General features: G+C 38.6%; 1 protein-coding gene across 1 annotated transcript in view; it reads right to left on the bottom strand.

Moving 5' to 3' along the window:
• Positions 1 to 14,104: 14,104 nt before the first annotated feature.
• dlgap2b (discs, large (Drosophila) homolog-associated protein 2b) overlaps positions 14,105 to 21,308 on the bottom strand; it is a 186,379-nt gene continuing 179,175 nt past the window's right edge. The window contains exon 7 of the mRNA XM_067417278.1: positions 14,105 to 19,800. Coding sequence (XP_067273379.1) covers positions 18,965 to 19,800 — 836 coding nt within the window. The 3' untranslated portion in view covers positions 14,105 to 18,964. The remainder of the gene's footprint in view (positions 19,801 to 21,308) is intronic.

The raw sequence follows: 21,308 nt of genomic DNA, 5'->3' as shown, positions 1-21,308 counted from the left end.
TATAAAGAAAAGAGATTTTTGTCGCTCGTAGGGAAAGGTCCATTGCTGTGTGCAACTCGTGCATTACCCCTGGTTCTGAACTACCTTTATACAGTTCTTTAAGTGCCTTGGCTTGATATACCTACAGGAGAGCCATGGTGTGCATGGTGTTATCATGACTGTTAAATGGGGCCAAGTAATGACTAAAAACTTTAAAAAGATGCATTGTCACACCTGTTTTTGCTCTTTTAGGGGATATGCTCTTTCCGTGTTAAAGCGCACTAGGGAAATGGCTGCACCACAGATGGCAGGACTATTGCAGCCTGCAGTGTGCAACAGAAACACTTTTTTAGGCTGTTATTGAAAAAACAGGAAATGCTCTTTGAAGTCGCGACCACTACTGCAGCGCCTGCACACAACTCAGGATGCAAAGCCTCTAATGTGTAGCACATCTGTTTGCAATGCAAATATTGCATGCCAATGTCCATTGGCTCCTTTAGTTCACACTCGAAGATTATTGGGCTCTCAAGCAAGATCCCAATTCATCAGTTCAGTTCTGATTCAGTTCAGAATTGATTCCACTTGAATTCTATAAGCTATATTTTGGGTAAAGTTTTAAATTATTATAATTAAATTTGACAGAATGTTCATTTAAATATTGTTTTAAAATATTAAATAGTTTATAAGTGTTATTGATTTTTTAATAACTTGTTCTTATTGGCTGAATGTGTTAAATCAGTGGTTCCCAAATTTTTACCCCTGAGGTATTTAACATCGTTCTGCATGCCTCTTCTCTTCCACTCCGTCACACCTTAAATAAAAATAAATAATGTTTTGAATTGAAGAAACCAGTTCTACATGGAGGCTATACAATCTAACAAACATTTTATGTGTCACCCAGCCCATAGCTCTACATATATCTGCCAGCGAGGAGCCATGTGCTAGTGCCCAGGAAGAGGCAACACTCCTTTTGGAGTGTGCTCTCAACCTATGCAGGCAAGGCCCAGTGGGCCATCCTCTGCTTGGAGACAGCCTTTCCCTTCTTCTGGCCTCTGTAGCAGAAAGTGCTGTTCTGAGGTCCTGAAGCTTTGCGTTCTGTCCACGTATAACCACAGAGCATGGACAGTACAGAGAAAAGCCAGGGCTGGATCTGCCTCCTTTAAGGGCAGCGCTTGCAGGTTCAAACACTGGTCCCTGAAGGGAATGGTATGAACCTTGGGAATACATCCAGGCCTAGGCCCTCAGGGTCAAATAAGTTAGCCGCTCTAGGCATGATTTGTTGACTGAAAATGTGTGCAAGTCCCCTACAATCTTGATGGAGGGCAATGCAATCAGAAGTATTGTCTTCCATGACAGAATTTAACTCTGAAGTCAAGGCTCAAAGGCCTTCTGCAGGTCCTTCTGCAGAGGAATGGGCCAAGATGCTTCTGTTGTGAGGAGCATCAGTTTAGGTTGGGCCAATACGGTGACACTAACAGGATCTGGTCCTCGTCACTTTGAACAGTGTCTGTGCAAGAAGGCTGGGGGAAACGAGGCCAGCTGTGTGCAATGTGACTTGTCTGGGATGGCAAACAGGTCTACCTGCACAGTCCCAAAGTGGCTAAAAATCAGCTGGACTGCCAGGGAATGGAGTCTACACTCTCACAGAAAAAAAAAAACTTGCTGTCGTGAGAGCTTGTGGACTGCAAGATTGAACAAGCCCGGAATGTGAGTGGTGTGAAGCGACTTCTGACTCCAAAGAAGGAGATGGAGGGTGACCACATCCTGGTGGTATATAGACCACACTGATGGTTGATATACACAGTAGCTGCAGTGCTGTCCGTACAGACCAGTACGTGCTTGCACTTGTAGTGACGTTTTGAAGGGGCCCAGCGCAAGACATACTGCTCACAACTCGAGGAAGTTGATGTGCCTTCCACAAATCAAAAACTGCATGTCCATTGTCCGTGGCTATCCAGCCAGTGGTAGATACATCCGAGAAGACCACAGCATGCCTGGACACTTGTTCTTAGAGAACTCCTGCCCATAGAAATGAAGGGTCTAACCACAGGCTGAAAGCTTAGCAACTACTGTGGGCTTGGTTGTGCAGCCAGTGCTAAAGTGGCCTTGTATGAATACATTTGAGCACTGTCACTGTGGCTGCGGATGCCATATGCCCAGGAGCCACTGAATTTTTTTTTTAATGGGGCCGTCGTCCTGCGTTTGAATGAATTCAGTCAGTTCAACACCGACTGAAATCTCGGTTCTCTGTGAGGCGTGCTGTTAGGTTGACCGAATCCAACTCCATACAGAGAAAAGAGATCCTCTTGACGGGGGAGAGCTTACTCTTTTTCCCAGTTGACCTGAAGAGCCAAGTGGCTGAGGTGACCAAGCACCATTTCCCTGTGTTCACACAACTGCTCTCTTGACTAGGCCAGTATGAGTCAGTTGTCAAGGTAGAATGCGAACACCAAGTTCTCTCATAAGAGCAATGGCCACCTTTGTGACTTTTGTGAAGACACGGGGTGACAGGGACAGCTGAAAAGGTGGGACTTTGAACTGATATGCCTGGCCCTCAAACACAAAACATAGTAATGGTCTGTGTCGAGGGGAGAATTGAGACATGAAAGTAAGCGTCCTTCAGGTCAATCGCTGGAAACCAATCCTGGCAATTGAAGCATCTGAAGTGGATGCCTCTGAACTTTAGGGAATGCCAGGTGAACTGAATCACATAGACAGTATGGACAGTATGGATGAGCCAGCGTCTGAGTGTGCGATGCAACACTTACCTTTTTCCACTGGGGGACAGTGAGGGTGTGCGGAGGCCTCTTGAGTGCATTCTAAATAGAGCCCGTGCCCTCCGCTGGCGATGGGAGAGGGTGCCTGACAGTGACAAGGCATAGCATCCTACACCACCAAGCGTGCTCTCTTGGGACTCTGAGATATTGAAAACGGCTCATTCGTTGAATTTTTGGGTATCACTGGACTCTCAGCGGAAAACATAACAGAACAAAATATTGTTTACCCCCTCCTTAAGAGCTGCTCCCTCCATCCATTGGTGGCCTGTCTCAGGGTCACTTAGCCTTCCGCTTGCCACCTTGCTTTGCAATGACCTGGACGGACTGGGCAGCCTTCCTGCGACTGGCTCTATGCTGTTTCCCCGGTGGTGGTTGCTGCTGGGATTTAGTGGGAGCGGAGGTGGCCGCCGGAGGGTGCCCTCTGCAATGTGCAGTGGAGAATGTAATACCTGCTTCTGTGTGGCCGAGAACTGTTGGGCAAATCTCTCATCTGTGTTGCAGAATAGCCTAGCCTGGGAAATGGGGGAGTCCAGGAACTCCCTCATGGGTCTCCCTCATATCTGCCAGGTTGTGCCAGAGATGGCGCTCCTCGACCACTAATGTGGACATCGCCTGACTGACTGAATGTTCAGTGACAGCGAGGAATGAGCTCTGGGTCAGGCCTCGTCCATGTCCATGAGCGCTTGTGTTTGATGCACTTGTAAAAGTCCCATGGCATACAAAGCCGAAGCAGCATGTCCACAGGCTCTATATGCCTTGCCTTTTGGAGTGCATGAAAACATACGTACAGGCTTTTAATGGGAGATGCAAAATATCTTGCATGGTGGAAGTGGATGCTGCACACAGTTGCATTGCGAAGGCCCACTCCATCGGGGGGGGGGACTTGACTGCTTCACCATCCAGGGTAGTGAGGGGTGAGGAGGTACCAGATCGGTTGCTGGCAGAAAAATGTGCAGTTCACAATCTAGTAATCTCCTCATGCACCACCGGGAAGAATGTGACCAGGGCAGGGCGCTGAGAACCAGTGCGAGCTGCCCTGAGAAACCAATCTTCCATCCTAGGTTTAGGACATGGTGGAGGGGTCCATACGAGCCCTACCTTTTCTGCAGCCCCGGCAAGCATAGCCGTCAACTCTGGGTCAGGCTCGGGCAATGCTGCCTGCCCAGAGGGCAGCCTTCATCCCCAGATGACTGAAGCGCCCCAAAACAAATGGTTGGACGTCCCATTTGGGGAGGCCCAGCGTGCTTTCTCAGCAGCTACAATGGTTACAGCGGTGTAGAGTGGAGAGGGGCCCACGGAGTTACAATCGACTGGGAAGACCCTAACCCTCAGGTCACCCAAAAAGGGACTAGATCAGGGTATAGGTAAGGGGTCTTCACCTTCGCAAAGGTGTGTGAAGCTCAACCATAAAGCTGAGATGTCATGATCTTCCCACTGTGGGACTATCCATAAAAGCTGCATCAGCATGCTGAATGCCCAAACATGTGAGACTTTGATTGTTACCATCATCGGGTGACAGGGAACGACCGCATCCAGAAACGCACGGGTAAGAATGACATCTTGAAAAATTCAAGGCCCGTCTTAACAGTGCTGTGAAAACAGAAAAGCCTGCAACCACCGCTGCACGTGCTGTCTCGACAACACTTGTGAATAAAGTCCAAGAAGGCTTTTTCTTTCTGTACACACACTCTTCAGAGACAGCAACAGGTCTGCTTGGTTTCAAAGTGAAGAACAAAGTGCACTTCATCCACTTCCTTATTTATACCTGCGCGGTGGGGCAGGGCAAGATGGGAGTGCGAGATGCAAATATTGCACGTCAATGTCTTTAGCTCATTCTGTATATGTTCTGAGCTCCCAGAAGTGATCCCAATTCGTCGTGATGTCTGGTGTATGTCAAATGTGACTCACTGAAAGGGAACCTATTATATGCACGCTGCTTGTGTGGATAAAGTCAGTTTTGACCACAAAAGATTAGGTAATTTGACTGGATGTCATGTATTTTGCCTTTTATGGCATTTTGCCTGTTAGAAATATTTGCTTGTTTTAATGTCATTTTAAGGTGGAGTAGAATTAAATTAACAAAACTGTTTGGAAACCACTGACTGTGCTAAATAATAATAATAATAATAATAATAATAATAATAATAATAATAATAATATAATAATAATAATGTAAAAGAGTTTTACTAATGACCACTGAAGTTATAAGTTATTAAAAAGTTATCCAGTTTAATTTATTATAATGATACTGTAATCATGCACGATCCCCTGTGAATTCAAATAAGAAATCAAACATTGAAACAAAAACAAAAAAATCAATAATAATAATAATAATAATAATAATAATAATAATAATAATAATAATAATGTATTAACAGACAACTGAAGTTTTATTTTCTTTATATAATACATTTGTAAATGTAAATGTAGATTTTTGCCTCATATGGGTGGCAGGAATGTATATAAGTTTTTGGTAACACTTTATTTTACAGTGCCCCTGTTGCACATCTTGAAAGTAATACAAAGCAAATAATTCATAATTGCAAGTGACTAAACCAAACCACTAACACTAATTATATAGTGCATGTTGTTATTTAATATTACGCAGTAAATATTTGACACCTTAAAATAAAGTGTAAACCAAGGTTTTTGATACAGAAACGTTTTGCTAGATAATATGAAAGTAGACAAAACAATGATATGAAATGAAATACAACAGGTATATTACAAAGGAGCCCTGTCAGACCTACCGTACATTCTACGCCCCCCAGCTAAGCTACGGGCCCCTAAAATGAAAAAAAAGGGTGATAGCTTAGTAAGAAGGAAATTTAAAAGAAAGAAAATAAACACCTGTCCAAATAATTCAACACCATGAAAGATAAACAACTAAACACTACCTCTGACTCATGCATTGTCAGAAGCTCTCTGTAATGATAATATGTGTGTTCATCTTTATTAAACAAAGAAACAACAAACAAACAAACAAACAAACAGAACTAGGCGAATTCACAAAGAATTCCGTGCAGTGTTTGGCATCTAAATTACAGCATGAATTTGGCAAAATATTACATAAAAACCTGATTATATTAATTGACTAATTTAATGGTTGTTCCAATAAATAGCAAAATAAGCCTGTGAAATGTCATGCCATGTACGTCTTAATTATATATGAAAAATTATTTATATAAAATGTAAAAAGTAAATGTTTAATTTATTGATTATATATTATGTTACTTAGTGATATGCAAATGTTAAATGTTGATTGAATGTCACACTAACACTGATTTATTCATTAATATATAAATGATTCCATGCATTTAATCATATTTCAATTATTTTGGCAAATTAAGATACTGTTGGAGCTTGAATGCTTGTCATGATGCAAACCATTGTTGCATCTAGCAAACCAATTTTGTTCTGTGAAATTCTGCCTAAACATAAAAAACTCACAAATTTAACAAGGAAAAAAAACAATTATAACAGAAATAAACACATAAAACACTGAACATTTTGTGTGTCTTGGGCAATTTCTCTGTCTGTTTTTCTTACTGACCAAGACAATGCAATGTTATCATAATTTCCATTTTCACAGTAATTGGAAGCATAGTACCCTTTTGAGAGAACTTGCGCTGTGTCCAATGATGATTCTATGAAGCATGTGTGCAACTAGTCCAAAACTGATTGGTGCAGCATTCACCGCATGATGTTTGATGATGTACAATGGAAAGCTACAGTGGGAAGCCAGACACATAGCACCGTCAGCTTCTGCTCTTCATCGAGCACTGTGTGAATAGTTGGTCTTATTTGGTGTTGTTTGTCCAATTAGGAACATGTTACATTATGGGAGATGGCACACAATCCGTGTCTGGTCTGCTTAGGAGAAACTGTGTTCATTTATGAATGCAAGCACTATCAAGAGCTGTAATTTTAAAAATATATAAATTGTTCTATGGCTGTATTTAATTTGGGGGAATTTAATAGTCAAATAATTACCTGGCTTTGTAACATTATATACCATTGTTTATATAATATATTCAGCCTTTTATCCAGAACGTGTTCACTTGTCTGGTTGTTCTTTGGCTGCATTGAGATTTTCCGGGGGCGAATCGTTCCAGTATCAAGTGTTTCTGTTCGGCCTAGCATTGTCCCCTAGCATTTTTATGAAATGCATGGATGCAGCTCTGGCTCTTCTCAGACTCCAGGGCATCGGTGTACTCCATTACATCGACGACTGGCTGATACTAGCTCAGTAATCATGTAAGGGTGGTTCGGCATCGAGATGTCATTCTCGTCTGCATAAAGTTAAGCACAGATGCCTTCATACCCCTTTCATATTGAAGAAATTGTGGTTTCTGTCACAGGGAAGCCTACATCCTGTCGAAGCAGGGGCTGAGGTCCAGGTAATGGTTACTCCATCCTGAGATGGTGGAGATAATTTAGAGGAGTTAGCTTGGCAGAAGTGTCTGTGTTTGATCTGTTTGTGTCAAAAGAGACGACCTATGGCCCAATCTGGTTCACCTTCACACATCCGGCTACTCCGCATGCCATGGATGGGATTAGACTACTCCTTGTATCCCTGTTCTGGATGGTGTGTGGAAAGTGTGGAAACTGGGTCTGGCCCCTGTGGGATCGGCTCCAGAATACTGGTCTCTCAAACAAGGTTGTTGAGATCATCCTTAACTCTAGAACTCCCTCCATGAGGAAACTATTTACCTTAAAGTGGAGGGTCTTCACTTAATGGTGCAGAGACATCAGTTGGATCCAGTTAACTGCCCAGTGGCATCAGTGCTGGAGTTCCTTGAGGACCACTTCTGTCGGTCCTTCCCCATCTATGCTTTAAGTTACATGGAGGCATTTCCTGCCTCCTATGCACCATTGAGCAAGGGATCTTGGGAAGATACTAAGATTCTTTCCTTCACGGCACCTTTCATGCTCCTCATTTGTCGGCAAACCAGTAGAAGCTACATTATTTGCCCTGTTAGGGTTCTTGAGATATGTCCATAGGACTGCACAATGGTGGAAGCTATCTCCATGGCTTCGAGGTGCGCAGTATCCCTTAACCTCTGCCAGTGAGAGCTCATTCCACCAGATTTATGGCAACTTCAAAAGCTTGTTGTTAGAAGTCTCCCTTAAAGACATTTGTGTTGCTGCAGGTTGGCCATCGCTGCACACATTTTTACGGTTTTTCAGACTGGACTTGAGGTACAGAGTCTCAGATGCTTTCATCCTGAGTTGTGCCTAAACAGTTTTACACCAGAGCAGACACATGTCAGTATGGCACAGTGGGTATTTCACTCCCCATAGTGTAATCATCAGAAGAAGCATGAATTTCGGCAAAAGGGAAAGTTAAAGATGTAATCATTTCGTTTCTTGAAAGGGAAATGAGATGCATAATTCCTGCATGCCTGGGATCAACTAGTTTCAGCCTATTAGCAGCTGGCACTGCTGTGTTGTCGCTTCCCTTTGTAGCTACCATGGTACACCATCACAAGTCACAAGGTGACGCAGCACAAATCAAGATTGAATGAGTTGCACACGTGCCTCAGACACAGTCATCTAGAGCAGTGGTTTTCAAACCTGTCCTGGAGGACCCCCAGCCCTGCACATTTTGTATGTCTCCTTCATCTAACACACCTGATTCAACTCATGAGCTCATTGGTAGGGACTGCAAGACCTGAAGTGGGTGTGCCAAATATGGGAGACATATAAAATGTGCAGGGCTGGGGGTCCTCCAGGACAGGTTTGAAAACCACTGATCTAGAGGCAGTGTATGCAGCAACTCATTCCCCTCTCAGGGACATTATGTTGCAAAAGCCTGTCCTCTCATAAACTTTCCAAATTAGTTGCATTATCCAGGAAGCTGTGTAGCTAAACTTCAGTGACAGTATTAAAATAAGCAAAAAAATAAATTCTTCAGTCGGCATTCACAATTAAACCTACTTAAGTCAAGTAGGCTTAGGTAAACCCACCTAAGCCAAGTGATGTACATATATGTGAATTTAGCTCTTGCTGTACAAAAAGCATGCAAGATCAGAACAATTTCTCCGGTTAATTATGTCAGATGTTGACACTATGGGCTCCTTATAGCAGGAGCTGATGTCTGAAGCACATGTAGAAATGTGTATATTGGCCAAAAGTGTGGTCAGATACAGGTCATCAGCATCACCAATACCATAAACAGACACCTAAAATGCATCACCAGATTCTCAGGGAACCGGGTAACATACATAATTGTAAATAAGGGGAACTCAATGCTGCATTATGATGATGACACTATGGGCACATTAATTCCCACATCACCATACTGAAAAACGGCAGAACAACCAGGTTGTGAAGTATGCCCAAGCACAAACCATTTTATCTAAGAAATTGATTAAGTCAAAAGAATCAACACAAGGAGCCTGGGGTCAATCCAATTGAACAATAAATACCTTAAATGTGTGTGGAAAGGGCAGCCTGTCACAACCCAATAATTATAGGGTTAATTAACAAATAAAGCCCCAAAAAGACGTACACTTCAGATGGAGTGGGCTCCATTACCCAAGGACAAAGACTACTGTGCATCCCACAAGTAAACTTAAATTGTAAAGACTGACAGGGCACAATCTTAGAATACTTGTCCAAGAACAAAATATTGTATGCTACTTATTGTTTCTTTATTGCCTGAAACCTATCAATGACAGCATTGACTGCATCATAAAATAGGCTAGACGGCAAAACAGGGCATCCAACAGAAAGTCTTGGTTTTGTCCTTGATGCCAGAGCGGTTGAGCCACAGATGTCTCTCAATGGCAAGTAACACAGACATCAAACAGGCGATGGAGCATGCTGTCTGCTATTGAGTGGCAAGGAGTGCAAGATATGTGCCCTGACGGTCAGCCTGGGACATGCAATGACGCTCTGCCTCATAAGCCTTATGATCTGCTGCCTCATAAGCCTTACTCATGATGCCAGATGTAATTTTACGGGGTGTAGGTGTAAAGAGTAAAGTGGGCTTATTTTGTAAGGATGCTGAATCAGGGGAGAGAAAGCAAGTGTCTCTTCAACCACATACACATACTAGTTAAACCCCATGATGGTTGAATAATTTGACGTTGCAGGGTTATAAATAGGAGCCAAGTACAGGCTGCCCCAGGATCTTGACACCTCAGTGTGATGATCTGGGAAGAATAACTTTTTTGTTCTCATTTGATCATTTAAGATTGAGGTTATCCACCACATAGGTAACCACCTCAAGCAGTTTCTTGAAAGCACAAGACTGCAAGGGATATCTTGGCCACCCAACTTCTTAGAGCCAGAGGCGAGAGTAGGCCCTTATCTGGATCCAAAGAAATCCCCAGGCAACTTCTGTATCCAACTAGGTCCTTAGAGTTTGATAAAGGTTCAAGAGAAAGGGCAGTGTCCCACTCTCAAGCTCATCAACCAGCTCCACCTGTGACACCCATTATTTGAGCCACTCTGTCACAGATGTGGGACCCAAACCACGAGAGAGAGAGAGAGCTGCCTGACTCTCATTACTGGAAAGGAGAGCCATACATGAGTAAAGCTTTCACATTGTGAAACTTTCCCAAAGAGGGCAAGTGCTCCCTTGTGAGCTGACCTGGCATGCTCCTCTCCCTAGCAGATCAAGTTTGCCATTCCTCATTATAAAGTGAGGACATGGTGGAACACACTGCTTGTAATTCTTGAATGTCATTATGTTGGTTCATAACAAATAAGCTGGTGACATATAGCGTCACCATAGCGTCCCATAGTGGCAATGTCATGAGGTAGCGCTGAGTTCCACTCGAAAGGGAACTATGGGTTAATGCATGGAAGGTGACATTTCCACCTTTTTTCATATTAGCAAGTGACTTTTATGTATGATTTAACTAATTCTTTCAATTAAAGGGTCAGAGAGGTCTATGCATTTGTAATATTCTTTTTTATTTGTTTTTTTTTAATTCTGCCTATTATGTTAATATGTTTACTTATAAAATAAACATACTTTCAAAATGTTTTTTCAACACATCGTTAAGCACAGCAGTGTAGCTATGATCCCACATGAAATTCTGATGTCAAATGACTGAAAACACCTGCACAATCCACGTCATATCTGTAAATCATTTCTGTTTTTATGTTTATCACTGAAAAAAAGAAAAGAAAAAAAACACATAATGCATGTATACATTGAGAAAAACAAATCAAAATCACAGTTAGTTTGGAAAGAGAAGCACATAAAACAAATTTTGGAGCATTAAATGACTATTTCACTTAACAATTAAATGTATGTCATGTACTCACCCCTACATCATTCTAAAACCTTTGGTTTTCTTTTTTTCATACCGGTTATGAACGACATGAGGGCGAAAAATGACATAATTTGAATTTTGGGTTGAAAATAAAGTCCCCCTAATCTCAATACTTATAGCTATTGTATTATTAGAATTCCAGTCCTATAAATAACAATGAAGTTTGAACAAATGTGACATCTGTTATTAGAGGTCATTGTAGTTCTGGCAATACATTATAAGCAAGCTACATTTTTAAAAATCCTTTTTGGTTTTAAGTGATACCATTAAATCCCATTATCCCAATAAATCATCATCATGGCATCTAAATTTCACAGCTACAGAGGACACATTGCCTTGTTCCTTTATAACCATACTGTACATAATTGTTCTTTACTTTCTGCATTGACAATGATAAAAATGTAGCTGCTACATTGAAACAGTATGAATTAGCATAACAAACAAATGCAAATACTTATAACAACATTATCAACAGCAACAAAAGAAGCAAAGGGTTACAATAAATGCCTGAGATTCATGCAAAGGTTTGACAAAAAGTATCTAAGGGCTTCATCTTCATGCCCTTTAAGTGCTGTTTAAAATGAAATAAACACATGCCAGTGACTTGTACAGAAAAACACAGGACTTGCATAGAATGAATGAAGGTCTTAAGATTGAGAGAACATCTGCAATATCATCAGCACCTTTAAACAAACATATTTTCATTCCCTGAACATGTCTCTTAGTAAATCAAAAATTGGAACAATTTGTAAATCTATTGCACATCATAGTCATAAACATTATGGTACCTATTGTGGTTTATTTGTTTTATAGAAGAAAATGTAAATATAACCAGTGCAATATAAACCAGCAAATTATATCTGAACGTTGAATAACAGTTCATAGGTCCTTCTTATGCCACAATAAATAAATAATGCATCATACAATTTCTTTTATAATTCAGTTGGCCCTTTTAGCCTTTTCTTATGGCTAAACACTCGTTCGATAAAGCTCATTTTGAAATATACAGCATATCATGGATTTCCACATCCATACATTTTACACATATTCTTTGTGTCACTGTTTCAAATTGATTCTCTTATTTGATAGGATAGGCAAAAAATCATAATGACAGAGTAAGCCAATAGGCAAAAAATTCTGTCATCATTTGCTCAAAAGAAGATATTTAGAAAAATGTCACATGAAATGTCATTGAAAGTTAACAGGCTCAAATGTTGTTTTGGATCTGACTTTCATTATGGACAAAATAGCAAAACATATCTTCTTTTGTGCTCTACAGAAGAAGAAACTCATACTGGTTTGGGACAACATAGTTCTGAGAACAGTTTTGAGCAAACTATCTTTTTAAGGTGTGCATTGTCACCATTGTAGTGGAAAAAATATATAAAAAAATAAAGTAACAATTCTAAATCTAAATTTTGAAGGCTATAATCTCCTACTGTTTAATTAAAGGGTTAGTTCACCCAAAATGAACATTTTGTCATTAATTACTCACCCTCATGTCATTTCAAACCCGCAAGACGTTCAACTTCGGAACACAAATTAAGATATTTTTGATGAAATCCGACAATTTGAAATCCTGTTCACGTTATAAACAGTGCAGGGTTCCGGGTTATACGTCAGAATGCCGGCTCCTGCATAAGCACCACAGTCATGGGGTACACACACTGTACATTTTATTTGTTGGTTTAACTTAAAAAGTAAGGTACCTGGTTGCCTTAAAATGTTGAGTTTATTGAAGTAAAAAAATTGAGTTGATACAATGAAAGAAATTGCTTAAATAAATAGAAACTCAATATTATTGTATCTGAACCACATAAAATGTGATAAATCATGAAAATAGCACAATTTTGCTTGTTTCACTGCTTCATCACAAATAAAATTACAATATGCTTACGTATTTTAATACAATTTAAATAAAGGTTGTCGATTCTCAAAAATGTTCATTGTATTAACTCAAATTTCAATGAACTCAAAATTTTAAGGCAACCAGGTAACTTATTTTTAAAATAATTTTTACAGTGCATGAACAGCGTCAGAGACTGACATGGAAGAGAACATACTGAATAAAGTTGTTATTTTTTTTAACAAAAAAAGTATTTTTGTCACTTCATAACATCAAGGTTAAACCACTGTATATTTGAATAGTCTCTTTACTACCTTTCTGGACCTTGAAAGTGTTAAATAGCTGTCTATGGACGGCTCAGAGAGCAGTCAGATTTCATAAAAAATATCTTAATTTGTGATCCAAAGGTCATACGGGTTTTAAACGACACGAGGGTGAGTAATTAATGACAGAATTAAAATTGTTGGGCAAACTACCCCTTTAAGCCAATTAGAGCGGTTAAACTGTCACCTACCACAATAAATCAGTATCTCCCTTGTGCAACAGGACACACATCAGCAAGACCCCATTCGTAGATTAATGAGCTAAAAAAGCCTACGAATTACATCACTAGTGATGACGGTGTCAGTACATTCAAACCGTGCCACTCTGTGCTTTGCAAAGGAGCAAGGACATTTGACAGTGTTTTACATGCCAAATAATTGGCTAGCTCAGTGAGCAAAAGTAAAAAAAAAAAAAAAAAAAACTAGTGGTATAGAGCTAGTGGATTAAAGATGATTTCATTAGATTTTTTTTTTTTCATAATTGCTGGCTGTGAGAAAAAAAAAAACTACATTTGGAATTTGAAAATTTAGAAATGCTAACGTGCAGACAAAATCAAATTTTAAAGGGATAGTTCACTTTAAAATGAAAATTCTGTCAACCTTTACTCACCCTCTAGTTGTTTCAAACCTGTATGAATTTCTTTCTTCAGCTGAACACAAGGGAAGATATTTTGAAGAATGTCAGTAACCAAACAGTTAACTGGAGCCATTGACTTCCATAGTAGGAAAGAAAAAAATACTATGGAAGTCAATGGCTCCAGTTAACTGTTTGGTTACTGACATTCTTTAAAATATCTTCCCTTGTGTTCACCCGAAGAAAGAAATTCATACAGGTTTGAAACAACTTGAGGGTGAGTAAAGGATGACAGAATTTTCATTTTAAAGTGAACTATCCCTTTAAAGTACTGTATAATTATTATAATGTATGATAAATAATGAATTTCATTATTTACTCAAGGAAAATGGAGATATCTGTAGCAAATGATGCTGTGATTGTTTTCTTGAATATTTCTGAAATTCTTATTTAAGAAGGCAAACTTCTGTTACTCCCACTCAAGGTAACATTAAACATTGGAAAATAAACAAAGAAAGAAAAATCTAATTTTGTTGTAATATTTCAAATTAAGTATAAATATATTTTAAACATACTTAATTTTCAAAAGACAAATATTGCCTTAAACTTTGGCATGATGATAGTTATTTTTATAGTAAACAAAATATTTTCATATAGCCTCTGTTATAAATAAAATACTTAAACCTAGTACATAAAAATATATTCTATTAAGGAATGTTTATCTTATATTTTAACATAATACCTATTTTCTATGCTAACTATATTTATAAATGGAGAATACATTTATAATTTTACAAATTGTCCATAAATGTCACAGTGTCTCATTTACTTCATTATAGTGGCACAGGGAGATTGAATGTCCTGCAAGTAAACCCTAAATAAATAAATATATTTTGTTATTTAAATATTTTTTTCCAACTACATAAGGTAATTTTGTGCATGTACATTTTGTGCATATAGAACTGGTTTCACGTGCTATGTGTGTCCTGTGGAGAAAAATTCAAATGGTCCCTTAAACGCAAAACAAGTAACTTAAAATTAAAAATCTCTAAAGGAGAATCACTATCCAGGGAAATGGACTATATGATTAGGATGAAAAAAAGCAGGAAGGGGTAATATTTTTGTCACATTTTGTATTTTTGATTTAAGAAACAAAAAAATTAAAATATAAATAAAGATTTGAGTGAGCAAGGGAGTCAAGGTCACAGTTACATAATATTTATGAGAAAGACTGTATGAGAATTACAGAAGCAATCATTTTGTGAAGCTACATAGAAAGTACAAAACTACAGTAGTGCTGAGCGATAGTTTTCATTTGTATCATTCGGTGTAAGTTGTTGAACATAATTAAATCTTTTTCAGATAGAAATTGTTGAATAAATACCTAAATAAAAAAATACACTATGCCATGGGAAATTAAAAAATAATAATATGTATTATTAAATTAATAAATTGTATCTTTATAATACATATGTATATTACATATGTTATTAACAGAGTGCAGAGGACCAGCATAATTAGTTTACAGGAATGATGTCCATTTAATCATGAAACGTGTTGAAGTGTTTTAATTATTATAAAATGATATAAATGGAATATATTTCAGAAAAGCACCTAACATAGCGTTTCTCAAAATGCCATTACCTGTTTCGATATTCAAATCTACACTAAATAACAGTCAATCAAATCATATAAAATTAGTAAACAATTTTAGTTAGGACTTTTGTTAAGTGTATTCAGGATACAAAATGTGTGAGACAGGCTTGTGCACAATTCAGTTCTTGAATTTGAATTGATGTCAAAAACTAGCCTAGTCAAGAACAGGATCCAGAAGTCAAGAACAGTCAAGAATAGAAGCAGAATTGAAATTCAATAAAAATTCTAAGAAATTCATACATATTTCAAGTCAAGTAATTAACAATGAAGCTTTACAGTATATGCCAGATGTGATTGCCTTACATATTTTATAAATGATATTAGTTTGAACTACGTGTACAAATTACATTAAGAGGAAATGTTTTCCACCAGTAATTAATGTAAAAAAGCTCTAGTCACAGAACAAATAGTTAAGTTTGATTTATTGATAATTGTAATTTTGTGAAACATTATGGAACATTTGAGGGTAAATTGAAAATTAGATGCAACGGTTTTGCTCAGTGAGTTTTGCATTGGAACAAATGATAACTGCATTTACAACAACTTTGTGTTATTTGATTATTTTGAAATGAAAATAACATTGGACCAAAACTAATTAAACAACATTGAGGGGGTAATTTATTTCAAGAATTTTATCGTTATCTATATTTTAGAACAAAATGTATGCAGGGCTGAGGAGTGACAAGTTGCATGTAATGAAATGTTGCTATTAAATTACAAAATTAATGTAATTGTATTTAGTTGTATTACTGAGGTAAAATGTGCATTTCAATTCATTACTTACAAATTAAAAGGAAATTGCGTTGCATTGATAAAGTAATCCAAATAAAGTAATCCAAACCACATTTATAATGGGTAACTTATAACAGTATAAGCAATTTCCAAAGTAACCTTCCTAACACTGAATGTATGTGAAAGTCAACACATTCTTTCTGTTGTATGGCTGTGTGGAAATGATTTGAATTGCCATGACTTTAATTACACTTCCTGTCATTCTAATTCAAATTCAAATTTAACTTCCTGTAGATGGAGTCAATTTGTATCAAATTCCAATTCATGAATTGAATGGAGGCCAATTCTGAAATTCTGAATTTTGCACAAGCTTGCACAAGCTTATATTCACAAGGCACAGCAAAAGGGATTCTACAGTAATTTAAACCATTAACATTCTAAACATATCCAATAACGGATTTAAATAATACCATGTTTTAGTGTTGGAAAAGTACTGATACTTTGCAATTACAAATTTAGGACTAAGAGTAGAAGTCAAAAAGCAGCCATAGCGAATTATGAAATTTAGTGGGATACTCATCTTTGTATTGTTTCAATTAAATAAACTGCATCTATTTCCATCCTTGATTAAAGCATTATAATAATAAAACGCTTTAATAATAAAAAAAAGATACCACTCAGCACTACTTTGTAAATGGCCCACAAATGCTTACTATATGTATTGGCTAGTAATTACACACTGCAGATGTAGAGTTACAATAAATATGTCAAGGGCTTATACTTGAATTAAAATACAATTTGAATTTATTGACTTCTAATCCATCTACACATGAATTTCCTGGAAAATTGAGAACATAAAGTAGATTTGCAAAATGAAGTAAATGCCAATCTCATAATACTAATGTTTCGATCTTCCATTATGTTGTAGCTCAACATGATTGCTGCACATGGTTCGTCATTTTCCCTTGAAATGAAAAAGCAAAGGGCTGTGTGACCTGGCACAAGAATATTGCAAGAATGGTTCACTTTGCAGTCTTTTATAATGGGCTTCCTCTAAAAGTTTTTAGGATAGAGAAATCTGGTGTCAAGTAAGTTCAAATATGTCCTACAGCAAAAAAATACACAAAGTCAAGGTTCAAACGAGAAGTAAAATAATGCTAACAAGTTGTTACATAAGAATATAACTGGCAATCCAATTTTTCAAGCAGTCCTGCTTTATAGCTTTATAACTGGTGTATTTAAGTACGTTGTACTCTCCTCAATAGATCTACAATGTACTTGTGTTTATGTTGCAAAACACTTTTGCAGCTATTGAGGTGTAATACATGTAAAGTTAGGGACAGGTGCCTAGGGACCATGTAGTTAGGTTAAGAGTGGGATAAGGGATAGGGGTAGTTTAGTTACAATGTAAATGCAAATGTAATTATAGGTAAGTATAAGTACAACATAGAAACATGTATGTACACATTAATTAAGTGTATTATATTGTGCATTGATTTATTTAAATTAGGGCTCACACTAAAGATGATTTTGTTAATCGAATAATCGGCTGATTATTTTACCGATTATTTGAGTAAATGGTTTTTACATTTTGCGGCAGATCAAATCCTTGTTTAATTTTGGCCAAATTACATCTAATTCAAATGTTTACTTAATCTTTAGTATCTGGGCAATGTCATTTTTTTAACAAAAATATGTAAACATCAAAACATGCAAACTTGTGAGGGTTTAAACTTTTATTTTGAAATTGGGATTATTTAGAAAAATACAGATATATTCCGTTACTGATATATTCCGTGTTGCCGTGGGTTTATAAATTATTTAACTTAAAAATCTGAAAAAAATGGCGCCCATTGCATCCCAATATTAACATTATAAGTAACCTAAACTTATTAGCATATGCAGAAATTGGATGGCAGTTCATGTGGAGCAGCATTTACTGTGACTGGAACTGCTCTGAGACTGTAAGTAATCTACACGCATGTAAATAAAAGCAATATTAAACCCGAGAGGCATTTATGCCTTTGTGAACTGACAATAGCACTATGCTATGGTTTTTAAATGGTTTTAATACATTGTGTAGCGTTCATGGAATATGTCACTTCTGGTATTTTGCCAGTTACTTAACACAGGTGCATTGCAATCAAATACTTTTTCAAAATTGAGTACTTGAATTTAATCGAGGAGTGGTGATATCGAGGATAGGTTCCATCATGCATTCTATAGTGTTTCTATAACAACTTGTTAGCAACCACACAGTGGTTTCAATGTTCACATCAGAGGTATGACCGTGTGTATTTTATGTTGTAGAACAAAATAGTTAGTGTTAATGGTTAGTGTTCAATTTGTAAGTATAATAAAATGTCATTATACTCAGAAATTGAAAACTGCCATTCTAAAAGTCCCTCTGCATCCTTGAACTATATTCACAACCTCTTTTGGTCAGATTGAGTGGTGAGATCATTCACCACTGTCACACAAGAACTGCTTTAGCCATGGACAAAACACTGACAGTGACAATCAGACAAATTGAAACATTCTCTACAACGCAAATAACATTCATGAATCATTTCCGTTGTGATGTAAACAGATTTTATGATCTGGCACAGCAAATGGTTCCATCTAGAATAGCTACACTATCCCTGTTTTGCCAAAACGGCACCTTCTCCTATCAGCATCTTTGCAAAGAGAAAAGCGACAAGCTCTTCTCTGGGCACAGGGTTTCCCCCAGGTGTATAGTGTTGATTCAGGAATAAAGTCAATGCTTGGTCCAGTGTTGAAAATGATTAGAATGATAGAGATAAGTAGGACATTGGTCCACTAGTGTACTTTCTGCACCAGAGTTCAAGGCTGGCACTTCTTTGACCGTCCGCTCGACTGCAGTTCTTCTTCTTCCTGCCAGTGTCTAATTTGGATCTTCCCAGTGACTTGGTCAACGGTGGGCCGGTGGTAGGTCTATCAGGACTGGCAGGGCTGGTTGGGCTGTTGGTGGCCGTGGTTCCTTCAGGAGTTCCCTCAGTAATCTCGATGCGGGGAGGCTCCATTAGATCAAAAATATTAAAGGCTGCCGGTTCAGGCTGACACATTACTGAAGCGTCTGCAGTGTTTTGTCTCACTAGACCATTAGCACCAGTCTGGACGCCAACGGACACCCTCTCGCTCAACTGAGTGGAACTGGTGCCGGTGGCAGCCTCCCGGCACATCGTCCACATATTATAGCACTGGGTGAAATTAAAGAAGTTGCTGTTGAAAGTCTTGAGCTCTCCGCAGACATCCCTGCGCAGCTCCGCTAGCTCGTAGCGCATTGCCGATATCTCCTCTTTCCACTGCATGTTGAAGGCAGCCACCATGTTGGCAGACTCCTTGAAAGCCTGAATAGCCTGCGGGACGGGAGGATCTGGTGGGGGCTGGGACGGGGGCGGACATGGGACTCTGTAGGCATGCGAGGAGGTTGGAGGAACAGAGATAGCTGTGACCGTGGAACTGGTGCTGTGTTGACTACGTGCAGCATTTTCTCTTTCAAACCTCTCGATTTCTTGATAAGCTGAGGAGCTGGCGCCATCATCGTCCTCAATCAAATCCTCATTTAGCAATGAGGTGCCCTCCATTGCATCATACCCCTCTGGAAGACAAATTTGAATATAGAGATTCAAAGGGATGAACTGCTGTAGAATTCGGCAAAGCCTCTCACTTAATCTAACGTCAACACTTATATTCTCATCTTATATAACTCATATTAGCAGTATGTGAGTAAAGGCCCTGTAGACATCATTCTCAACTGCATACTACACTGGTTCCTGGGAGTAAATATAGGAACATTTGCATGTATCAAATATGGACTGAAGAAATATTATACATTCGATTTTGATTTCATCACAAAAAAAGTAGTGGGAAGTCTGTTCTACTATTAATGCAAAACATGTGTGCAAGTAAATGTATCTGTTTGTGACTAGGTTTAATGCAGGGCTGTTGCAAGACCTTTTTTACTAGGACCGATGCAAACAGGGCCCAGTGCAAGGTAGCCTCTGTCCATTCGCCGCAGGACCCCCTTAAGCACAGAGTCCAGTTCTGTTGCACCAGCCTTAGGATGGCCCTCAACGTATATCAATATGAGAATCATTTTCTCTGATAATATTTCAGCAATCATTTCATGTGTTTTCTATCAGCTGTTTAGAATCCGAACTAGCGATACCAGATTTGCAAATGTATCAACTCTTTGATCTAATTTGACAAACAGATTTTCTGGTCTGAAATTGTTCACAATTCAGTTTGATTCATTCGAAAAAATTCACTCAAACACTGGAATGTTTGCAGTGGCTCCTCACACTGAAATAGAAATAGGATACGTGTCAAACTCCAATCCAGGAGGGACACTGTCCTGCAGAGTGTAGCTTTAACAAGCTCCAAAACACTTGCATGGAAGTTTCTAGTAACCCTGATTCATATTTTTCACTTGATTAGATGGTTCAAGCTTGTATAATTCTTTCTTTTTTGAAAAAAGTTGCATGCCACCACCAGCATTTTTGATCATTTTCACAAAAGTTTAATGTCCCCCAGAATATTTTGTTGTTTTGTATATATATATGCGTTGTGCATTTTGAGCATAATGCTGAGATAATCATGTTTTTGTCAAAGAATACATCCAGATTGGATTCAGAGCGATGATCAAAACATAAGCCCCTTTCACACTGCACGTCGGACCCGCAAAATTCCCGGAACATTGCCGGGTCAGCTTCTGTGTGAAAGCAACCACGTCCCGGGATTGATTGCCGAATTCGACCCGGGTCGGGGAACTAGTAATATTGCGATATTCGACCCGGGACGAGCGCTGTGTGAACAAAAGCCGAAACTAATGCCGCAACGTGTACGTAGTTATCGTGCGACTCCTAGAGTTTGTTTTTTCAATAATACAACCCTGCAGTGCCAGAAGAGCTAGTCGGTGTTTTAAACGCAGAGTGTTCGTATACAAAAGAAAGTAAAATTAAACAAGCAGAAATGAGCGCAAACTGGACACAAGTCGAGACCACGGAGCTCCTTACTATCCGCGCTGAAGCTTAGATCGCTCGCCATTATACGTCACATCAGGATGTCACGTGTCAACTCGACCCGGGACCGTTAAGCGTTGTGTGT

Source organism: Pseudorasbora parva, chromosome 15 (assembly GCF_024679245.1).
Source record: "Pseudorasbora parva isolate DD20220531a chromosome 15, ASM2467924v1, whole genome shotgun sequence".
Taxonomy (NCBI): Eukaryota; Metazoa; Chordata; class Actinopteri; order Cypriniformes; family Gobionidae; genus Pseudorasbora; species Pseudorasbora parva.
Note: the sequence above shows the minus strand (reverse complement) of the source record. Positions and strands in the feature narration are given on the sequence as shown.